This window comes from Convolutriloba macropyga, chromosome 6, assembly GCF_964194025.1.
Source record: "Convolutriloba macropyga chromosome 6, txConMacr16.3, whole genome shotgun sequence".
NCBI classification, from domain to species: Eukaryota; Metazoa; Xenacoelomorpha; order Acoela; family Convolutidae; genus Convolutriloba; species Convolutriloba macropyga.
Window position 1 is genome coordinate 20,073,502 of NC_134473.1, and position 22,704 is coordinate 20,096,205.

General features: G+C 34.1%; 2 protein-coding genes across 2 annotated transcripts in view; both read left to right on the plus strand.

Annotated features, from left to right (window-relative positions):
• The window catches only part of LOC142341558 (late histone H2A.1-like), a 305,796-nt gene that overhangs the window by 231,354 nt on the left and 51,738 nt on the right, over positions 1-22,704 (plus strand). The gene's annotated exons all lie outside the window — the stretch shown is intronic.
• Positions 10,928-14,887, plus strand: LOC142340846 (uncharacterized). The gene is made up of 2 exons (XM_075391587.1): positions 10,928-11,026; positions 13,731-14,887. The coding sequence occupies exons 1-2, from the start codon at positions 11,003-11,005 to the stop codon at positions 14,727-14,729; spliced, it is 1,023 nt and encodes a 340-aa protein (XP_075247702.1). The 5' UTR covers positions 10,928-11,002; the 3' UTR covers positions 14,730-14,887.

Sequence of the window (22,704 nt, forward strand, 5' to 3'; positions counted from 1 at the left end):
GGTTAGTAAGTAATAAAATATTAAATAATAGATAGAATAGAAGTTTATGAAAGTTTCTTTATCGAAGATCACTCGCTGTCGCTATTTTCAGCATTTTCGGCCTGGAGAACTGTCATCCCCTTGGTTGGTTTTGCGAGTACTCATCTCCTTGATTTGATCCTCCCGCAATGCCAGTGTCTTGGTAATCAGTGTAATCTTCTGTGTTACGAACTTTTTCGACAATTGTTTGCGATTTTTGGGATTTTTTCTTCAGTGTCCTTTTGCTTTTTCTAATAGAAGACGTATCCGAATCCGATGTATCGCTGACCGTGATTTTGCGTTTCGAAGTCTTTCGCAAGATGGGTGTAGGTTGTTTTTGAGTCGAGGAGGTTGTTTGTGTTCCAGATGGCCCTGCTATATCAGATGATACCACTTGCGGCGCGATTGGACTGAAATTTAATATTTGTGTAAGGTCGGGTCGATTTTTGAATGCCTCATCGTATTTCGGGTTTCTTTTTGGTACTCTCATTTTCAATGATCTTGCGACATTGCTAGCTGTAGATATACAGGATCGTGCCGACGAAATGACACTTACATCGTCTGTGTTTTTTCTGTTTCGCTTTATCTTTTTCTCTCCGGTATTTTTTCGAAAAAGATCTCGTTTATGTTGTTGAATTTTTTGTTCGAGAGTTTTTTCGTTTAGTTTCTTTGGGCGTCTGTCTATGTATTGTGCTAAAGTTGTTTCCCGTTCGGCCCGCGTTCCAAATTTGGCGATGTCAGAATTTCTGACCCGTACTTCAGGTTTGGAGGGTTCTTTGATGACACTCGTCGTTGGGCTTATTTTGCACACTGTACTGCCAGGTGCTAATACTTCGTAGAGACCGTCCAAGCTTTTCTTTTGGCGCTGGTTTTCATGTATTTTTTGGGCCAACTTCACTTGTACGCTTCGTTCAGAGCAGGGAATTGCACGGTGAATGACATCTGGCTTTATAAAACGCTCTTCCCCGTCTTTCCTTTTGTCTTGTTCTGTTCTTGCGCGGGTACTTGCGGCGCAAATGACTCGCTCAATTTCCGTATCGGAACAAAGAGCTGTATCCGCCCACTGTTCATCTGTAAGATAGGAACGGCCCGGGATTGTATCCTCGTCTAAATAGTAATTAATTATTGCATTATAGTTGAGATTTTTACTATCAGATTTAGTTGTAATATTTGATATAGGTGTGTTACATTTTCTACCGAAATGTGCCTCAAAAGGTGTGGTTGTGATTGTTTTTTGTTTTGATATACGAAGTCGTTGTATTATTGCTTTGAGTGAATTTTCTAAATTAAATTTTTTATTTAATTGTGATTTCATGCAAGCTAATTGTCGTTTAATTGTTTGAATGATACGTTCTACTAATCCGATTGCTCTATGGTCATTTGCAGGTGCATAAATAGGTGTAATATTGTTTTCGGTACACAATGTTTCAAAATTTTTTTCTGTAAAACATCTAGCTTGATCTAATCTAATAGTTCTAGGCACACAATGATGATATATATAATTATTTAGGAATTTGATTACATTTGGGCCTGATGCGTTATTTACTATTTCTGCTGTGGGATATTTAGAGTATCTATCTATACTAGTAAGGAAATATTGTTCTATTCCATTCTCATTTAAAATTGGGCCACCGAAATCTAATTGTATTTCGTCATTTGGTTCACTACATTTAGGTAGAGGTGTCCATTTGCGGTGCGAAATCACTGATTTTAGATTCTTACCAATATCTGTGCAAGCTTTGCACTCACTGGCTTTTGCCAGAATGTCTTTGTGTATGTAAGGCCACCAGATATTTTGAGCTAAGGAAAGCATAGCGAAACTGCCTGGGAGTGTGGAGTGTATGTCCTCCAACACCGCATCTTTAATGGACTTTGGGATCGCAATTCTTTCGTCTAGGCAGACACACCCGTGCTTCACCCTAAGATCTCTCCAATATGAAAAGAGATAGGGACTGATTTCTTGTAGTCGTTCTGCATCATTTCGAAGTACACAGTCCCTTACTTCTTTCAATATCGCGTCTTTTCCAGTCAGTATTGCTAGAAATTTCCTACTGAACACCTTATTTAGGGTCTCGGTGAACATTATGTCCTCAGCTTCGTCTATCATACTACCAGTTGGGGTTTCAGTATGAGTTGTTGCATTTGATTCGGGTGTTGAAGGTGTTGTGTCGGAGAACGTTACTCTTGCTTTAGTAGGGGTCGATTTCGAGCGGGTTGCTTTAGCTTTTGACATCGTGCTGAGGCTATTTACGGAATTATTTGAAATGAAAGGTTTATTGAGTTTATTCACAAAGTAGTGTTTCTTTGTCAGAATTTGGTCAAAAAGCGAGTTGTTTTTGGGTGAGTGGTATTTATACTTGGGGATTTGTGTTTTCGCGCTTAATTTAGTGTTGTTAGGTGTATTACTTGACTTATTACCATTAATAGGCTGTATTAAGTTTAATTGTTCAGATTGTTCACATTCTTTGCTGTCTACGATTTGCACCTCGTTTGCAGCTAATTTGTTAATGGAATGTGAATTATTTATTTTACAGTGATTTGGTATAAATTGTAATTTTGTAAATTTAGGTGGCATTTGCGGCGCAAATGGATGTACAGAATACGGATTAAATTTAGAATTAGCATGTGTTAATTGCGGTGCGAATGGAGGTTTCAATGGTGAACTGGTCAATTGCGATGCAGATGCTATATCACAATTAGTTGAATTATTGCTTTTTGATATGGTTAATCGCGATGCGAATGGTTGTGTAACTTTTGGTGAAGGCAAATTCAACTTTAATATGTTTCTAAATTTTGTAGTTGTAGTTTGTCTATTGGTAATTAAATGTTTCATTGAATCACGGATTTTAGAAATTGTTGCTACAACAAAGTGCTCGTCGTATGTAGATATCTTTTTAGCTCTTGCAAAAGGGTTTCTAGAAATGTAGTCAACGAGTCCCATTTTTGCACCTGGCATATGCTCAATCGTGAAATTGTACGGTAGCAATCTATCTATCCATCGAGACAGTCGACTATTGTATGACTTATTTGATCGGTGTTCTTTAAGTGTTGACAATAGGGCTCTATGGTCTGTCACTACCGTAAAGTTTTTTCCGTATAAGTAGTATTTAAAATAATCAATTGACCAAACTATCCCCAATAGTTCCAATTCGTTGACGCTGAAGCGTTCTTCCGTTGAATTGAGGAATCGCGACGTGAAGGCTATTGGTTTCCAACCATCCGGTGTATTTTGTTCCAATGCTGCCCCCAATCCTGAACGGGAGGCATCACATTTTATACGAACATGCAGTTTAGGGTTGTAATGGCTATTTTCTGTACTATTTGCTATTTTTTCTTTAATCTGATTAAAATGTTTAGTATGTTCGTCCGTCCATATGAATTTTACTGATTTCTTTAGTAGTGGTCTAAGTGGATGACATAGTTGTGCTAAGTGAGGTATAAATTTGCCAATATAATGTACCGACCCGAGAAATGATCTAAGGCGTTTTAATGTTGTTGGTGGTGGTATTGTTAAGATTGCGGCTGTTTTGCTTTCTAAAGGTGATATTCCAGTCTGTGTAATTTTGTAACCGAGCCATTCTATTTCAGATTTAGCAAAATGACATTTCTGGAGGTTAATTCTCAAGTTATCGTCATCTAATTTTTTTAGACATTTGTGGACGTAGGCTAAATGGTCTGCTTCAGTGCCGGTACTGACGATTATAATATCGTCTAAGAAACAGTATGTGTTTTGTAAACCTATAAATGTATAATACATGGCTTTTTGAAACTCGGCTGGCATATCTGTAAGTCCATAAAAACCAGTTTTGAATCTATATATACCTGTAGATTCTCCACATATGATGTTAAAATTACAGTGTTTTGCTGTATCGTGATGTAGTTTTAATTGACTGTATGCATATTTGAGATCTAATGTGGTGAAATATGCTTGTTGACCATTTTGTGTTTCTGTGAGATGTTGTGATATGGTGTCAATTAACATTTCAATATTAGGCATTTGGTATTTGTTTTTATGTATTGCTTTATTTAATACTTTTGAATCTAATGCGAGTTTTATCGACTGATCTTTTTTTACTGTAATTACAATCGGGGAGATGAAGTGTTCGTCAGAGCAACTAGATAGTTTTTCGATATGACCATCAATCTGTAGTCTTTCTAATTCGCTTGATACTCTAGGTTGAAGATTTATCGGAACACGTCGACCTTTTTGATGCTTTGCTGTGAACGTTTGATGAAACTTTGACTTTGCTACATGTGTTTTAGATAAACCAATTCTCGATACTAGATGTGGAAATTGCGTCGCGATTGACTCTTTAATTTTACATGTAGGATTATTGATGTTATAAACACATTTACCAGTTTCTGGTTGTTGTTGGACAACTGCAAGTCCCAAAGTAGTGAACAGATCTCGTCCGATGATATTTTTGTGTCCATCGTCTACCACAGTCAATATAGCTGATTTGTCTTGCCATTGATTGTAGGCTACTGTGGTCTCCAAGTGTCCAATGACCTTGATCGGCTCATTTGAAAAAGTTTTCAAATTCCTTTTTTCCGTCGATTTTATCCATTTAGCTGAGTTTGTAGATCGTAGGACTTTGTTTGCTAGACTTTGTGTGATGATACTCACAGCACTTCCAGAGTCAATCATAGCAGATGTTTGTATTTCTCCTATTTGCACTTCCACGTTTAATGGTTCTAATTGATGAACTGAATCCGAAGAAATCGCTGCTACGTAGTCGTCAGAGTCGCTATCATAGTTTGAATCGTACACCTGGTCGTACAATTGTTGATAGCTCGTGATATAGTTTACTGATTCTTCATCATCACTTTTTTCCGGCGTCTGATCGATTTGGTTTACATTTGATTTTTGAGTTTTCTGAATTGGAAGCTGTGGCTGTTTTGTTTTTCGACATTTTCTAGCGAAATGACCCATAATACCACAATTATGGCATTTTTTTCCATTCGCGGGACAAATCTGCTTATGGTTGTGGCTCCAGCGAAGACCACAATCCATACAAATACTCGTATATTGGTAGTTTTTTGGGATAGAAGCGTAGCGAGTGAAGTCTCGCTCTGTGGAAGGTCCATTCGCGTTGCGATTGCGCATTGAATTATTATTGATGTAATTCACTGAAGTATTACCTGACATCAAGTTTTGGTTAATTTTCTGCTGGTTCTGTGCTCCCATTTCCATTTGTATGGCGATTTCCAATGCTTTTGGTGGGTCTACTGTTTCCTTCAACAACTCTTTCTGAGTTTCGTGATCAAGCATATTTAATATGAATGCATCACGAATGAGTGTAGTTTCTTCACTACCAAGATTACAATTTTCCGCCAATTCTATGAGACGGCCGTAGAAACTTTCTACCGATTCTCCTTTTTGTTGTTTACACGAGTAGAAAACGAAGCAATCGTAAGTTATATTACGAACCTTTGTGAATGAGCCCTCCATTGCTCGCCACAAATCTTTAAATGGTTGTTTTTCGATCTGAAAATGGGGGTACTTGCTCTTGAAGATCCGTCGCCCCTCTGTGCCAATGCTTAGATATAGCAATGATATTGTCTTCTGTTCACAAATTCCCCATGGTTTGTCGCCACAGAGGATCCCGATTTCTTCAATCTTTGCACAACGATTTTGCCAATTGACTTTCAATTGTTGGTTTCGGACTTTACGATCTCTTTCCGTTGCCTGTGTGTGATTCTCTACCGGTGCTTCATAGGTAGGCTCAGGCGGGTATGTCACTGTTGTTGGTGGATCACTCAATAGAGTATCCAATTGGATCCCTTCCTTAGCAAGTAGAGCCAATTTCCATTGCTGCGTCCATTTGATCCACGTCAGGGAAGGTGTTGCTGTCGGTTTCTCCCAAAATGCTTCTATATGGAGTGGTGTTTTCTTTGAGTCCGATGCTGACTGCGCCATGTTATACTCGTACACCAGGAGTATAGTCAATTGAATCGCAAATGGCCTTGCAAGTACTGAGATAGGCACTCGCGTCGCGAATGGACGATTTAGTTGTTATTTTCAACTAAAGCCTTTCTAGATTTGGCAATCGCGGTGCGATTGACTCTAACTGAACTACTCAGTTAAAACGAGAGGTATTTTGCAAGGATTAAATTGAACTGAGCGTTAGCGCTACAAATTGGTGAATGAAAGTTAATGATAATACAGATTATGAAAGAAAGTTTGTTCGGGTTTTAATCATACAGAAAGGAAGCAAAGTTTGATTTGTTTACAACGTGAATGAGTATATATCCGGTACAGACGGGGTGAACAGACTTAACTGCTAAAAATGGGAGGAAGTATATAGCACTGAACTAAAAATGGCATTTGCCCTTCAAAAGGAACATACAACAATAAATTAGTTTAAAATACGGATATGGATACATGAAGGGTATCCATTGCCGTATGACAACAGAATCAACAGACAGAGAATGATTCTTTTTTAGATCCCGAGTCAAGATTGGGCGGTGAACTTTTGTAAGAAATGCGGAAATGCGGTTAAAAAAATGAATTTCACCACTTAATTCTTACATCTTTTTGCAGTGAATGCTGTGAATCGCGGTGAAGTACTTATTTTCACCGAGTTCTCGGTATGCCCACTAAAAGAAACTTCCGTACACGTGATTGAACCTCTCACCTCTCGCATGTTTTCAACTTTTTATTCCACTGCGCAAACGATCACTTCTTCTCGAATATGTTCTATTCAATAATCGTTTGAATACAAATGCGGCGAATTTTTGTAAGAAATTTGGTGAATTTCATGGAGTATTTTTCTAAGTATTTTCGTGGTGAAATTCGGTGAATTATTATTTTCCACCGCATTCACCGCATTTCTTTTTAAAGTTCACTGCATTTCTCACAAAATTTCACCCAAAAATATCGACCCGGGATGTAATTTGTTTCTACGTTTCAATTGATTTCAGTTTAAATTTAGCATGATTTAGGTATATTAACCGCTCATTTAATTCAACTTCTTTGCAATTTTCATGCACCTAAATGATGACGAAACATAGAAGGGTCCTTTTATAGCGATCAACAATTTGCCTATGATACTTTGCAACTTTGGAACTTAAGATTACTCGCGATCCTGTATTCATGATGATTTGATCTTTTAAATCACATGGGTATGCGCAGATCTAATTGTTCCTATCCATATTAGTGGGGGAGGAACTGTATACTCAAATGTGTTTTTTGTTCAGTCAATTTTGGCCGATCAATGTATTAATCGTAGAGAGCTGCGAGTAGTATCATAAGAAAGCCTGTCCAGCGTCGAATATGAACATAAATTTTTTTTTTTTGATATTCGCTTTTTTCGAGGTTAAAAATTAACGGACTTTCTGTTGTTAGAAAGTTAGTGTTCAAAGTTGAGGAATTATCGAGGTTCAAACTTTTGTAAATAATTGACGAATTTCCGTTATTTTAATTCACATTTTCCGAAACTTCTGCCTATATTTTTGCCATTTTTGCTAAATTTTGTGTTGAAATTGTTCCGAAAGAGTGTTGCTGGTTTGTTTTCTAAAGTTAGGACTGTGTTGATGTACTTTTAATCAAATTCTTGGCTCAAATTTTTGCTACTTATTTTTTTAAATAAAATCAGACTTTTTTGACTTTTTTCATCGAAAAATGCAAAAAAATAAGCTTCCTCAGTCAAATTTGCTTAAATTTGCCGGAAGTGAACACCTAAACATTGCTGACACAAATTTCTTCAACTCAGGAGAGGGCTAATTTACTTCTCCGCTCTCTTTGAAAGTTTTCCGGGTTAGAAATAATGCGGGTTTTTAGCTAATATATCTCAATAATAATACAAACAGCTTTATTTTTCTTTAGTATATTGAGTTTTTGTCAAATTTTTATATGCGTTATTTGAGAACCCTTGCATTTTCATACTATGCGACGAAGAGCTAAAGAAAGGCTAGTTTTGTTCTGATCGCGGAATTCTAAGATTCAATATTAATCCGGATTGTAATCAGTGGCTCTCTTTTTTCTATAGAAAATATTGATTTTTTTATTTTCATTACAGAACAAAACAAATCATATCAAGTGTCAGCATTGAAGGTTCAATTGCCTTACTGAACGATTGCCAGTTATTATCTTAGAGCTTTTAGGTCGAAAGCTTTTTGTCGCTTTGATTTTTAATCTCATTTGTTTCTAAAACAAATATGGAATTTTAGAGCTTTGCCAGTATTCTTCACTAGTGTTTTTGGTCTGCTTACAATTTTTTTACAGTAAAGACAGAATCCAAGTTCAACTTAGTGCAGTTATTTTCTCTACGGCGGTTTTGCGTTTTAACTAAATGTTTTCTGGCTTCAAAAATACTAGTTTTACAAAAAGTTTTAATTTTGGACATTTTCCCCGATTACAAGATCTTTTATTTTCTGGTTTCGTCAATTTATGACTTAATTTATAACGTATTCATCCGTTTATTAGTTATCATTAAAAAGGCAAAACCGAAATTTCATTTTTTGTGGGTTTTGTGAGTTTATTTCAATTTTGTCTTCAAATGCTTTCCTTTTTATAGTCGTTGTAGAAAATCTGAATAGTAGGGGGCCTCGAAGGCATTGAATATTGTAATGGAGAAAAATATGAGTCTATTCACTGATTTTAGTTGTTAGCTGGTGGTTTTCAAGATTTGATAGTTTTTTTCAAAAATTAGAGATTACTTTTAAAAGTTTTTTTTATCTCTTTTTTTGCCTATTTATTACCAGTCTCAATAATCACAGATCACATATAATAATTTGGCGTCGGTGTGAGAGGCAATTGGAGATATCAATGCATTATCCATTATCCATAGTTTAAATAGGGTCGACAACGATTTCTTTGTTAAGAAATCGTTTAGCTGTTTTTTGATGTTTGTCTCTATTCCAGGTTCTTTCTGAAAAGTATGGCTAATTCTTTTTTTCAGAGATTTTAATAATTTTTGAAAAATTTTTTTTAAAGTAAATTGTTTTTCAGTTTTGAATCTTCAATTTCTTTCCCGATTACAAAAAAAACAACAGTCAGATTTTACATTTTTAGCTTCAAAAAATTTCTCATATGAAAAAAACTAGTGCTTTTTTGAGGTTATGGTTCTGAGAGCTTTGGCGGCGGTTATTTGCAAAGAAGGGCAAGTTTTTTTAAAAAACTTTTGTCTGTTTTGAATTTCTTTTTGTAAACTTTTAACAATTTCTGATTGACGACAGGCCTCAATGGCTTACTTTGAAAAATGAAAGAACCTGTTCATGTTCCTGAAATGATAGCTGATTGTTTTTATTATTTGGAAAAATACTGTTTTCAAAAAATTGAAATTTTACCTAACTTTGAATCTTGTGTTCTTTTTTTGTCTATTTTCTCAAATTATCCTTTTTAAAAACAGTTCACATATCAAAACATTTGGTCAAGAAAAGCACGGTTGAACATCTCTAAAGTCTTCAGTGTATTGATTATGACTAAACCGGCTAAACCAGTTTTTGGAACTTTTTGATATTTGTCTGTATTTGACGTTTTTTCTTGTCAACGTGTGACACTTTCTGATATAAAGCAGGCTTTTGAAACTTCATTTGGATGGTCAATTGAACCTGTTTATTAATTTCATCTCATTGCCGATTGTTTTAATGTCTCGTTTGGGGGATTGTTCTGTACAGGAGAAAAGTAAACCTTATTGTTACTTCAATGTATAGCAAATCATTTTCATGACTTTCAAACTAATCGTTTTCGAAAAACTCAAAACCGTTGATTTTAAATTTGCTCATATCCTGTCCACTTGTTACGTAGTCTGATTGATGAGCGGTCACATATCACTTTATTGGCGTTCAAAAACGCGCAACCACAAGTATTTATTTCTTAGGGAAAAGATAATGTTTTTACTTGTTCTGACATCGTTTTCTCGCAAGTTTGATCTGAGTTTTTTTATGTTTTTCTGTTTTTTTTGTTGTCGTTTTAGAGAAAAACTTGCTGCTTATAGGTCTCCCAAGGTCTTATTTTATGGAGTTATGAAAGATTGCAATACAAAATTTTTCATAGATTTCAGTTCATATCAGTTTGCTTTCAATACTTTGGAACCAATTGCTTTCAAACAATATGAGCGTAATTTTGATGTTAGCCGCTTTTGTTGGTTTATGTCTATTTTTTCCCGAGTCTCATTAGGATGGGACCCATTCTTTTTTAATGAAGAATAATGAACTATTTGTTTTGTTTAATTAAAGTTTAATCTGCCGCCATTTAGACTTTGTTATCAAATTCTTCTTCAGATAGACATCGAGTTTTGGATGTTATTAATGTTTGTTATTGTTGTTTCTTCGTTTTGTTGTTAGTCTGGGCTTGTATTCTTAATTTAGCGAATCTCTTCGGCCTTATAAAACGGTTTTTTAGTCCACTGAAAGATCTCAGTTGGACGCAATTTTTTATCCATGCACTAGTTCGAAAAACACTAGTTCGAAAAAGTACCAATGGTCCGAAATGTTGATGAGCGGGCTCGGAATGTGCACCTCAAATTCAAACAAGGACCATTTTACGGAATTGATTACATTGCTGAATATCATAAACGACTGCATTTTAACAGCTCACGAATGCCGAATAAAACTAGCTCCAGAATTTATAGTTGGGAAGCATACTTTGCCCTCAACCTTTTAAACACACCAAGACCAATTTCTGAACCCCTCTACCACCCTTTATGGCCTCCTCGCAGTTCTCATTTGAAGCAAAAATCAAAGCAGTATCCACTAATTAGCATAAATGATAGAAGAGAACTGCCAAAGGAATTACTGCTGGCCCATTGTTTGATCTTTTATAAGTAATTAGGCGAATGATATACAAATTGAAGTCTGTCAGGCAAAATCATTGAGATTTGAGAAGTTTGACGACAAAAGAAATCTGTTTGGCTCACCGCCATTTTTGGTTGAATTTCAAATAAAGAAAAAAATGCTCCTGGGTGTGGCAGAACAGTTTTTATTAATATAAAACCAGTTAAAACATAGTTCAGCAGTTTTATGTAATTTCATATTAACAATGGTGTTGATAGTGGAAAACGCGGTAAGACTTTTTAAAAATTTTTTATTCAATATAAACCCGATTGTGAGTTTGAACACCAAAGTTGTTGCGTAAGTTCTTTCTGATACAGAAAATGGACCTGGAGTACGGTTGTCAGGCTCAATTTTGGAAAACAACAACGAAAAATTCAATAAATTTTCCCTAAATAGTTATAAACGGTTTTGTTTCGCTTTTGTTCTTCATTTCATCTGAGTATAGATTTAACATTTTGTGTGATCGCTTTTCAGACAAAACCCAGACCTTTGTCCAGACTATAGTGCGCCTATGATCAGAACCAAATTCAGACCACTGTCTAGACAATAAAAAGACTATGATCAGACTTTCCAGACCAAAGTGACCTCTGATCAAACCGAACCCAGACCACGGTCCAGACTAAAAAAGATTATGATCAGACCCTCCAGACCGAATTGATCTCTGATCAGACCGAACCCAGACAATGGTCCAGACAATAAAAAGACTATGATCAGACTTTCCAGACCAAAGTGACCTCTGATCAAACCGAACCCAGACCATGGTCCAGACTAAAAAAGACTATGATCAGACATTCCAGACCAAATTGATCTCTGATCAGACCAAACCCAGACCATGGTCCAGACTAAAAAGACTATGATCAGACCGTCCAGACCGAATTGACCTCTGATCAGACCGAAATCAGACCATGGTTCAGACTATTGTGCGCTCGAACCGTTTCCAGACCCTGTAATTTGGGTCTGGGAACACAGGGGTGAGCACTCGAATGGGTCTGATCATAGCTCAATTTGGGTCTGGACCAAAACCTGGGTTTAACAGTGTGTGTGATCAAGTTTTGTTTTAATTTTTGGCATGCACTTATCACAAAAGCTTAGAGACCCATAAAAACTATCATACCAACAACACACGGTCTTTTCCTCATTTGCGGCCAAATAACGAAAACCAATCGTTTCTGAAGCCAGGAGAGTAAAAAAAGTTACGGACCGTTCTTAGAGGTAAACTAATGGTTACTCTGAAAAAAGGGAAGATAGTGGGAATCAATTTTCAGTCGAACTGCCTAATTTCTAACTAATTTTAGTTATTTAATTTTTTGTGTAAATCCGTTCTGTTGAATATTAGGTATAATTATTTATTAATCTATTAATTTCACTGTGATTTTTAAAAAAAGTTTTTGCAATTAGTATAAAAACCAAAATAAACTATAAGTAATAGTATTTTGTTTAAGTTCATTCTTTTGCTCTTCTTCGGATTCCAGAATTTTTTTTGGCGTTTTGAAATAATCAAGCTTGGCTAATGGAAAATTTTGTTCTTGCAAAATAATCTCTTGCTATTATCTCTGAAATTGCGTTTTGCAACCAAAATTGTCACTATGCCAGACAGATTATAATTACAATACATTAAATTGAGGTTGAATTCTAGTCGAACATCATGAAGTAAACGAAGTCGCCGTTTTTAGTTTTCAGGTAAGAGTACTAGTGGAATTTTCCTTATATCAAAAATTAAGACGTAAAGGTCATATCGGAAGTAAGAGCAAGATGCAAGTTATTGATGCCTGTAATAAAAGAGCGGCTTAAAGAACAGAGCAACAAATGAGTTCCTTTTGGTCATACCGTGATTTAAAAAACGAATAAATGTCAGTATGATACATTATTGCTGGGCAAAGTCAGTTATTCGTGTTTCTGTGGTTTTTGGAAGCAAATCAAACTATGAAGTTTTTACTTTCTATAATCTTCTGGCAATATTTTTAAACAACTTTAGGCCAAAAGTTGTTTTTGGCTTTCTTGAGTTGTCAGAGTAAACATAGAATTTTTGTCGTTCTATTTTTTTCCTTCTTGAACATTTTGTTCATTCTTGAAGTCTATTTTATTGATGACATTGGTTGTACCAATACAAGTGGCGTGAAAATGCCATGTGAGAAAATTTTGTTTGAATCAAAATGTGTGTTCTCAATGGTGGTTTTTGTTCATGCGCGGCAATTTGAAATCAGTTTTGGATCATTTTTTAAATCTTTTTCCGCTAGCGCCCCCCCCGTCCTATATAGCCGAAACTTAGGCACCGCCCCCCCCCCCCCCAAAAAAATTAATGTTTTGCTACCCTCTGGAAGGGTTACTTGTGTTCATGATAACGTACCTAGTATTATATATATATATATATATATATATATATATATATATATATATATATACAACCACATTTAAAACATTTTTCAGAAAAATCAAAGAAGTAGACCTTTTTTTTACAAAGCACGCAATTTCTAATAATGCAATTAGAACAAGTTTTTGGTTGATGTTTGCAGCTGATTATTATTGTGCACATTAATTTCAAACTACCGCTCTGTTAATATTTTCTAAATACCCATTCACGAGTATTCACATGTAATAATTCATATGCACATATGCTTGCATAATGTTGAAACACAAATGGGGGTGCCTAATTTAGTTGGGGGGGGGGGGGGGGGGCGCTAGCGGAAAAGATCCTTTTTAAATGTAAACAAGTTTTCTGTTTATAGTTTTCAAAGACCCTTCCTGGTCATTTATATTTCTAGTTTTTCTCCGGCCAATCAAAATTGTTTGAATTGTGTTTGACAATTTGTCCTGCAATGCTTTTCTCCAATTATAGCTCATGAATGGTTACAAAAAAATTAGTCCACTGTAGCAGTCATCATGACACATATAACACATACAGTGCGCGATGCGGGTTGTTTGTTCGTTTTCAGTCAGCGACTGCAGTAATCCCTACTTTTTCGGAATGGAGAAACTATCATCCCAACTTAGCCCAGACTGTCACCTGTTTCAACGTAGCATCTTTTATCGTTTGCATTTTTGGTTGTGTTGGAAGCATTCTGACAATGATTATTATTGGAAATTGGGACAATTTGACATCCGGTGCGACATTTATGTTCACGCTTGCATTCACGGATATGATTTGTGCGTTTCATAACGGGATAATCGAGCGAGGATTGCCTTTATTTGGGCTAACTTTATCGGGTCTGAACGACAACAGCTGCGCCTTCTCTTACTTCCTCATATTTTTAGTGTCATACTCTTCGTACTATTTGACTGTATTTTTCAGTTTGGATAAATGTTTTGCGGTCTGGCTACCGTTTAAATATCGCCAATTTGGAAAACCAAAAGTGTGTTTGGTTATAACAGTTATTATTTACATAGTTCAAACTCTGTATTGCCTGCCTACAGTTTTTGCATTTGGTTACAAAGAAGAAGTAGCCGGCTGCACTCCAGAAAACTATGAAATAGTCAGCGAGAAATTCTATACTGCAATCCAGCCAGAAATTACGATCGTTGTCAACGGCTTTCTACCCGTGGCTGTGGTTTTAACTTCTACAAGTTTGACCATTATGAAAATTCGAATGCGGAGCTCAAAACGCAGAGAGAGCGATCTGGCTGCAAATAATAAAAATCAAACGACGTCGGCGGGGAGAAAGTGCAAAATAAACAGTGAAATGATACGACAAATGATAGTCGTTTGCTTGGTTTTCGGGGTTTTCAATTTAGCCGCAACAAGCTTGATTCGTTTTCTTTTCGATTCGGATATTCAAAGCAATCGTGATCAAGGAATTTTTGTGGTGGTCGAAGCTGTTGTGACTCTATGCATATCAGTTATTAACTCAGGGAACTTTTATTTGTATATCATATTTGGGAAAAAATTCAGGAACGACTTCATCGCACTGTTTTCTGTCAAAAAGACAAATGTTTGATCAGAAGGAAATAATAAGCGGAACAGCGAAATATCAACTAAGCTGGTTATAACTTTTAATTTGAACACGAATAGTTTTAGTATTCTAAATATAATTTCCCTTGTTACAGACCTGAACTTCCCACCTTTATGAATGAAGATTTTTCAACCCAGGAAAAAGTTATAAATTGAATGAAATCTATAAACGAAAAAGTGTGCAGAAAAAAACCAGCCACATCAAAAATCGTAGGCCAACTTATTGTAACTAAAACGTTAGTTGAAAAGATTACCTATTTTTACTCTATTCCAAAATAGCTATTGATGTAATGGGGGAGGAGCTTAGAGGGGGGAGATCAACAAGACAACAAATAGTTGGACGACACTAAATTTTGCTTCAACTGGAAGTCAGACGCAAAAAAAATTATGCGTAAAATTGTGGACCGCTGTCCATGGCCATGCCTCTCACTCGTTGTGGGATGTAATCCGGGAACGACAGGCGACCTTATTGACGAGCTGACTCAAATCTATGATCAAGATAAATCAAAGCATGCAAGATTCTTACGCGAATATCGTAAAAAATGAATGTTGCCTAAGACATTAAGAGGCCGTTAACAACTCTGGGTATTGATTTAAAGGCCAGGTTGTAACTTTAAGACAGGTTTCATGACTCAGCGATGTCTCAGTCGAATCCGAAATCTTAGAAGTAGTTTTTCTAGAATGAAGAGGACTGGAGAGATTAAAAAATAGTTTAAGATGTCTGCAATACTAGAGACAGTTCAGATGACCCTCAAATTTTTTGGGAGTCGAATCATCAAGAATTTTGCAAAAAGCTTGCAGGAATCCTGCAAGACTTCAATTTTCTGAAGTTATATCAAAGGGTTAATTGAATTGATTAAAGAAAACATGATCACCGTGATCCACAATGGTTTAATTTTTTCGCCTCCAAATTATAAAAAGAAGAAAGAATATAAACAATTTATACCCTTTTGCAGAAACGTGAATTTTTTTATTTTAGTAATTTTTATCTATACATAGTTGCAATTTTTCTTCAAATTAGAGTAAACATGAAAAAAAAACATTTTGGAAAATCAGACTGGAATTCGCTCAAAAATTAGGTTTGAGACCTAACGAAAGTCAATTTTCGACAGATTTCTGCCCATTTCATGTTTGACGCTTCATCTGCCATTTTCATCCAGCCAAGTAATAAAAAACTTCAAAATCTTGCCAGATTCTTGCAAAAATATATCAATTTTTTCACGAAACTTGCGAGATAAATGGTTGTATTTTTTGCTCCGGTCAGAAGCGTTTCACTTTCAGTCGGCAATCACATACAAAGCTTTGAAATATTGGGCTTGAAATCAACCTAAATCGCACAAAAAGTTTGGGTATAAAAAAATTTTTGGTCCTTGTTTATTTGAAACCATCGGCAGTAGTAGAAAAGGCGAATTTTAAATTTTATTGCGAATTTAGTTTTGAATCAAATTATAAACACTAGAATTCTTGAAAGATAACGGAGTCTGATTACAAATTATTGGCCTTCAATTCTACTAAGATTTATACAACCTGCAAAATAATATACAAAAAACTGGTGTAGTTCAGTGTTAGAGCGAGGAAAGTTATGTAATGTTAAATAAAAATTATTGTCCAGTTGCCCCAGAAAATGTAAAAACGTTGCACTTTGACCTCTTCATCGATCAAAAAGTCACATCAAAAGACAAAACAAAATCGGCAGATTTTGGTAAAAATTACTGAGATCAGCTACTCTGAAGTTGCTCACAAGTTTCTGAAACTAAACTAAACAATGTTCACAATGCTGTGCAAAAAGAAACAAAGGTATTCGAAATAAAGCAACTCCCTTCTACAGAGGTAGTGTTGTCAAAGTAAAAAAAAACGATCCAACAATACTTGTTGAAAAACCATTTTGTCAAAATTTTCCTTGATAATATAACATCAATTTTTGTAGAGACTATAAAATTTGAGCAGAGACCATAAAAATGATGGCAACAGAGAAATTAAGTTAAGTGCAAACACATTGAAGTTGTTAAATAAATTGAAATATTAACCAAGATAAGGCATAAAATTAAAACAAAAACAAGAGTTTGCAGCTGAGATTAATTTTAGACAGAGTCGGTTAAAATCTAGAAAAAAAGTAAAACCATCAGATATTTTGAACTCTGCTTGAATGGATAAGACGTAGAGCCTCCAATGATGAACACGACACATCAAAATGTGCTTAAAGTCCTTGGAAAGTGTGACGAAAAGCCAAAAGTGCTGAGGCCATACTAAGACTAAAAAATTGCATCTGATCTTTCAATATTAGCGATTAGTGAAAAGACAAAAATGGACATCAAAATTGTCGGCGCAATAAAAAAAATTGAAACTTTCTATATAGTTTCCATAACCATAAGTTATGTGCTTTCAATAGCAGAAAACAATCACTTGGCTTCCTTTCGATGTACTCAAGTATATTTGAAAAATCAAACAATGGGTGTTTCCGAAAAATTCGAAAAATGTTGTGCAGCGACAGCTTCAATGCTTTCCATAAACTTATCTTTTCAAAAAAAAAACTTTAGATCACGACACAGGCAGTTATCAGTAACAATGGAAAGCTAAAATTTCAGCGAATTTGACATAGCGGCTATTTCAAATCATGCATAAACTTGATTTTGTGTCACTTAAAACAAAACTTGCTTATTGTATCCTTCTAAACTCATCTCTCTTTTTTTTTGTTCCAATGCTTCAATGTCAGAAGTATATATATTTTTTAAAATTATAATCATCAAGAGTACATGAAGAAGTAGTAAAAATTGTCTAACAATCTTACAATAATTGTCCTACCAGCTGAATTAAATCGATACTTTTATTCAATTTTGGTTTTGTTTTTTTTTGTTCTCAATCGCATGTCACTGCAGTTTTCTTCGTTGGATTTAATTGAGGAAAACCATAAAAATTGTTTTTAATGTTACCAAGGACAAGTTTTTTTATGTAAAGGTTCTGTCTTTTTCTCACATGCATTTAATAAAAAGGAGTAAAAGTGTGATAAAAATTTCAAACTTCTTCAAAATCCTTTTCCATACTGTTTCTGTAGAGCAAACGTTCCGTTTGAACAAAAAAAATAAGCATTCAAACTGAAGACCCATAGGAAACATTTTATTTATGGAAATAAAGAAAAACAAAATGCAGTCACTTTTCTTCCCTGAAGTATCTGCCTGTTATCATACAAGGGCCATTAGTGATTTTCTGGGTTATCATACAAGAGCATATAATAATTCCTCGTTAGCATAATTGATTCTCCTGTTATCATACATCGCTCATAAATGGTTTAATTATGTTCAAAAAAAGTCAAAATTGTCTTAATTTTTTGTCATATTTTGGATGTCTCAACTATACAAAGTCATTAAGATTCTCCAAGTAATCACATAAGGAGCATACAAAAAATTGCCTGTGATGTGTAGGACATAATATAAGACCCTTGTATGACTAATTAGAAGTAGCAACACTGGAAGAAAGTGAAGACTGTCTAAATGGTTCAAAAATTGGTTTCTTTGAACATAAGAGTCAATTTGCAGAACTTCAAAACTAAATCAATTGAAAGGGATTGTTCAGCAAGCCAAGGTGTAGGCAATAAATAAAATTGATAACAGTCCATAACCGAACTGTTTTGCTATATAATCAGCAGTGTAACATTTCTTCCCATTTATCCACTCACTAATTTCGTCTGCAAATTAGCTTTGCGATATTTTTTTTCAGCGTTGCCTTTACCTGGCTAGCAGCGATCAACAAAATTGTCACTTTTTTGTTTTTGAGCCATCTGTTTGAAAGTTTTTCTATTTTCCAGAAACTTGTTCTATTTGAGCCATCTGTTAAAATTTTTTCACTATCTCCGTCATGCTTTTTTTCTTTTTTGCAAATTGCTGTTTTTTGTATTGATTTTTGCAGTTGCAAAATTGTGAAATTTTTGATTACCCAAAAATGAAGAGTTTTTGCAAGGCTTGTAGTGCTATATTGTGCGTTTTTTTCAATCTCTACTTTGGACACCATTCTATTTACTGTCAATAAACTTACAAAAACTTCCAATCCAACTTACAAAAACAATTCATCAGTTCAAGTGACAAGGAGGATTGGTAATGAGCGTTTGCTCATGATGTTCCGATCCTGCTGAACCACACTTTTGACTTAATTGCCTACCAAATGAGGAAAAAATAACTTTAAAGAGTTCAAATTTTTTTCAAAAAGATTGGTATAATTATATTTAAAAAATGTTTAAAACCAAACCACTAGGTGAGTTAAATACGCAACATTACATGGCCACTGAGATGTGCCATTAATTAGACAGCGAGACAAGAAAAACTGCAAAATCCAATATAAACGACAAGCAAAAATTACGACGAAATTTCGACGTCTATTTTAAAATAAATCACTTAATAACAAACATTTCTAACGCTAATAATGGAATATGTGAGCCTTCAATTGTGAGAATAGGTAACAATTAATTTCCAATTAATCAAAACCATTATTAAATAACTGCTATCTTTTACTAACTCGTTTATTCTTTCACAAAAAACGATTGAGACATCTCAATATCCAGAATTTGCTTTAAGACTACAGAGGAACAAGAAAAAAATTAAAAAACCTAATTAAGTTATGCGAAAAAACAGTGTCGTGTCTGAGTCGTTATAATCATAGACTATTCGCTAAAAAACTCTTTAAATATTCAATTGCAATTTCTCGCAACACAAATGATGTTAAAGGTGACTCGTAATTAATAAAACTAGAAAATAAAGGAACAAGAACGAGAAATAAAAAGTTGAAAAAAAAATGCTTTTTTTTAATTAAATAAATTCAAAGTCCTTGAAAAGAAAAGCTGTCAGCTAAAAACTTTGAAAATATTTATGTACATCTTTATAAAAAGCCATTTTCTTTTAAACATTTTTAATATCCAGAGTATGTCATAAGTCTAAGAAGGCTCGACAAACAGAAAAAAAACCAAAAACAAAATTTAATTTTGCAAGAGAAAGGTGTCGAAGATGTTAAAAACATCATCTATTCACAAAAAGCATCAGATACGTTCAATTATGCATCTTGTTAAAACAAAAAATTGATATGCCACCTTCAAAAATGAGATTGGATAACAAGTTGACAAAAAACAAAATTTGCCAAGTAACAGAAAACAAATAATTTTTTTGAAAACAATTGAATTTGAAATAATTGAAGCCAATAGTTATTAGATCAAAATAGAGCCTACTCTGTTACTTCATTGGAAGATATTTAGAGTTTTCTTTGTCCAAAATATGTAATACGAATATGCCATAAAGAACAAAAATTACAGAAAAAAGCCTAATTAGGTTTTGGGAGAAAACAGCGTTCGAGCCGTTAAAAATTTATTAACTTCACAAAAAAAACATTTTAAAAACATCTACTGCAATTGTATGCAAGAAATAGGGTAATTTGTGAAGCTTGATTTATGAGACTAGGCAGAAAAGAGACAAAAAAGACAGAAAAGCAAAGACATAAAACTTTATTTTTAAAACAGATTTTCTCAATGCCATGAAAATCATTAGCTGTCAACTGAGGTATTGAAGTAGCATAGTTTATGCGCCTACAGCCAGCAATTGAAACTTGTTTTTTGACGAAAATGTCATACGTATAAAACAAGAACGACAAATGAAGACAAAAATCTAAAATTCAAACAAATTTTGTGAGAAAATGTTATTGAAGCCGTTAAAACAATATTTTTTTGAGAGAATCATTAACAATTGGTACCTGAGTTTTTTCCAACCTCAATAATTTAGTATAAAACAATTGGTACCTGAGTTTTTTCCAACCTCAATAATTTAATATAAAACCACTCATTAATAGCGAAAAGACAAGAAAACGGAACCTCAAATTTTTTAAATTGTCCAGATATCCACAAACAATTTTTTAAAGCTCTTAATATCAAAACCAAAAACGTTACAAAAAATATAAAACTAAGTTATGATTGAATAAAATTTCTCTGTTCAAATTTGGCCCAGTCTTTGCTGAGATTAAGCTACAACTTGGGCGATAAAAAAAATTAAAAGTGGAGAAGCTCAAAAGCTCTTTTTTAATTTTGGGAAACGGGCAAAGTTTTTAATTTTCAGAGCACTCTCACAGGAAGCTTGAATAAAAATAGTCTTAATTGGAGTTTCCACAAACTCATAGATTTGAATAGCATTTTTTGTCTGTTTTAACTATAAATTTTACAAAAGTTGTCAAAAGCTGCTCATTGATACCATTTTTGAAGAAAAAAGGGAGAAATGAAAATCCTGAAAAACTTGAGCTGTTAACAAAAATCGTTCAATGTTTTCAAACATATCTCCATGAAAAGCCATTGCCATTCAAGTCTTTCACTATCCAGAGTATGTCATAGGGCACGAAAAATAGAGCAAAAAAAATAAAAAAACAGAACTAAATTTTGCAAGAAAACGGTGTCGAAGACGGTTAAAAACGTCATATAATCACGAAAAACACCAGATATGCTCAATTTATTCAATTTTGTATCCTTTTAAAAGCATTAGTTTGATATGCGACACTTAATTAACGAGACTAGATAAGTAGAATAAAAAAAAACAAAAAATGCAAAGTTAGTGAATGCAATTAAATTCTTAAAAAAATATATTCGAAATAATCAAAATCAATGGTTTTTAAGTGAAATCAAGGTAGAACCTCTTTTATGCTTTTATGGGAAGCGATTAAGAATTGTCTTCATCCAGAATATGCTATACGAATATGCCATAAAAAACAAAAAACCAAAATAAAGAAAAAAATTTTTTATTTAAGTTTTCTATTTAAGTTTTGCAAGAAAACTTTGTCGAATCCGTTAAAATTTCAATCTTTTCAAAAAAAAAAATTTTCTGAAATGAACAATTGCAGCTGCTTGACTTTATGCGGAAAATGTCGAACGTATACAAAAAGAACAACAAAAAAAAATTACAAAGTTCAATAAAACTTTGCAAGAAAATATTATCGAAACCGATGAAACCTTAACTTTTCTGTTCTAGCTGAATCAAGCACACGATTTTTTTTAGTCGTAGTCTATTTTTTGTTTTTGCATTCAAATAACCGTCAGTTGTTTTGTTTTTCTCGAATTTAAAATATCCTTGCAGACAATTTTGTAGATATGGCAAACTTATTTTCACATTTTGTTATTAGAATTTTTTATTTCCAAGAACTATAACTCGCTTTTTGAATCAATGCAAACGGAAACCGCAAAGTTATTCATTGAGATCAATTAATCAACAGTAGTTTTAAGTTCTAATTCTCTTTTAAGTTTTAGTTTTTCTAACCAATTTATGATACTAATTGCCAATTTTAAAAACCAATTAGTTTTCTAAACAATTTAGGTTATCAAATAAAATTCGGTCTGTAACAGAAAGTTTTATTCACAGGCTATATTCCACGTTATGTATCTTCTACTTGAACGTCCTAATTGTATATTATTTAATTAATTATCTTCTTTTAAATTATTATAAATTATATTAATTAAATATCATCTCATTCAGAAACAGTAAACACTGATTGCAAGAATTGCGCACTTGCAGAGTAAAACAAGCTTGTGTTCGAAAGTCTACGAGATCATTGAATGTACAGCAAAAAATATGTTTTTTAGCCAAGAAACTATTTGCCTCTTCTCTTGAAACGTCTTTTTTGAATAAAAGGCCGGAACACATTTCGAAAGAGCATGGCAAAGTGACGATCGACAACAAGAACCACATCACATTCACTATACAAATTTCACTCGACCTCAGGATAGCCTCAATTTTCATCAAATACACTCCAGGCAAATATTTCCAATTACACATTGATGTTTTTTTTAATCACCAAAAACGGGAGACAATTAAATTATGATTGGAAAAAACGTCTATTGATGCAAACAGTTTCAGGCCTCCACTTTTCATGTAGTGATCACATTTGAAAAGCTAAAGGCCAGAGCATTAATAGCTTTTATGCTCTCTTTTGTTTAGATCAATTCAAAG

What these genes read in the sequence shown, in the direction of transcription:
- LOC142340846 (XM_075391587.1), top strand. Translation starts at nt 11,003, where the DNA reads ATGGTGTTGATAGTGGAAAACGCG. An exon ending in TGTTGATAGTGGAAAACGCG is followed by an intron (nt 11,027 to 13,730) that starts GTAAGACTTTTT and finishes GTTCGTTTTCAG; the next exon opens with TCAGCGACTGCAGTAATCCC.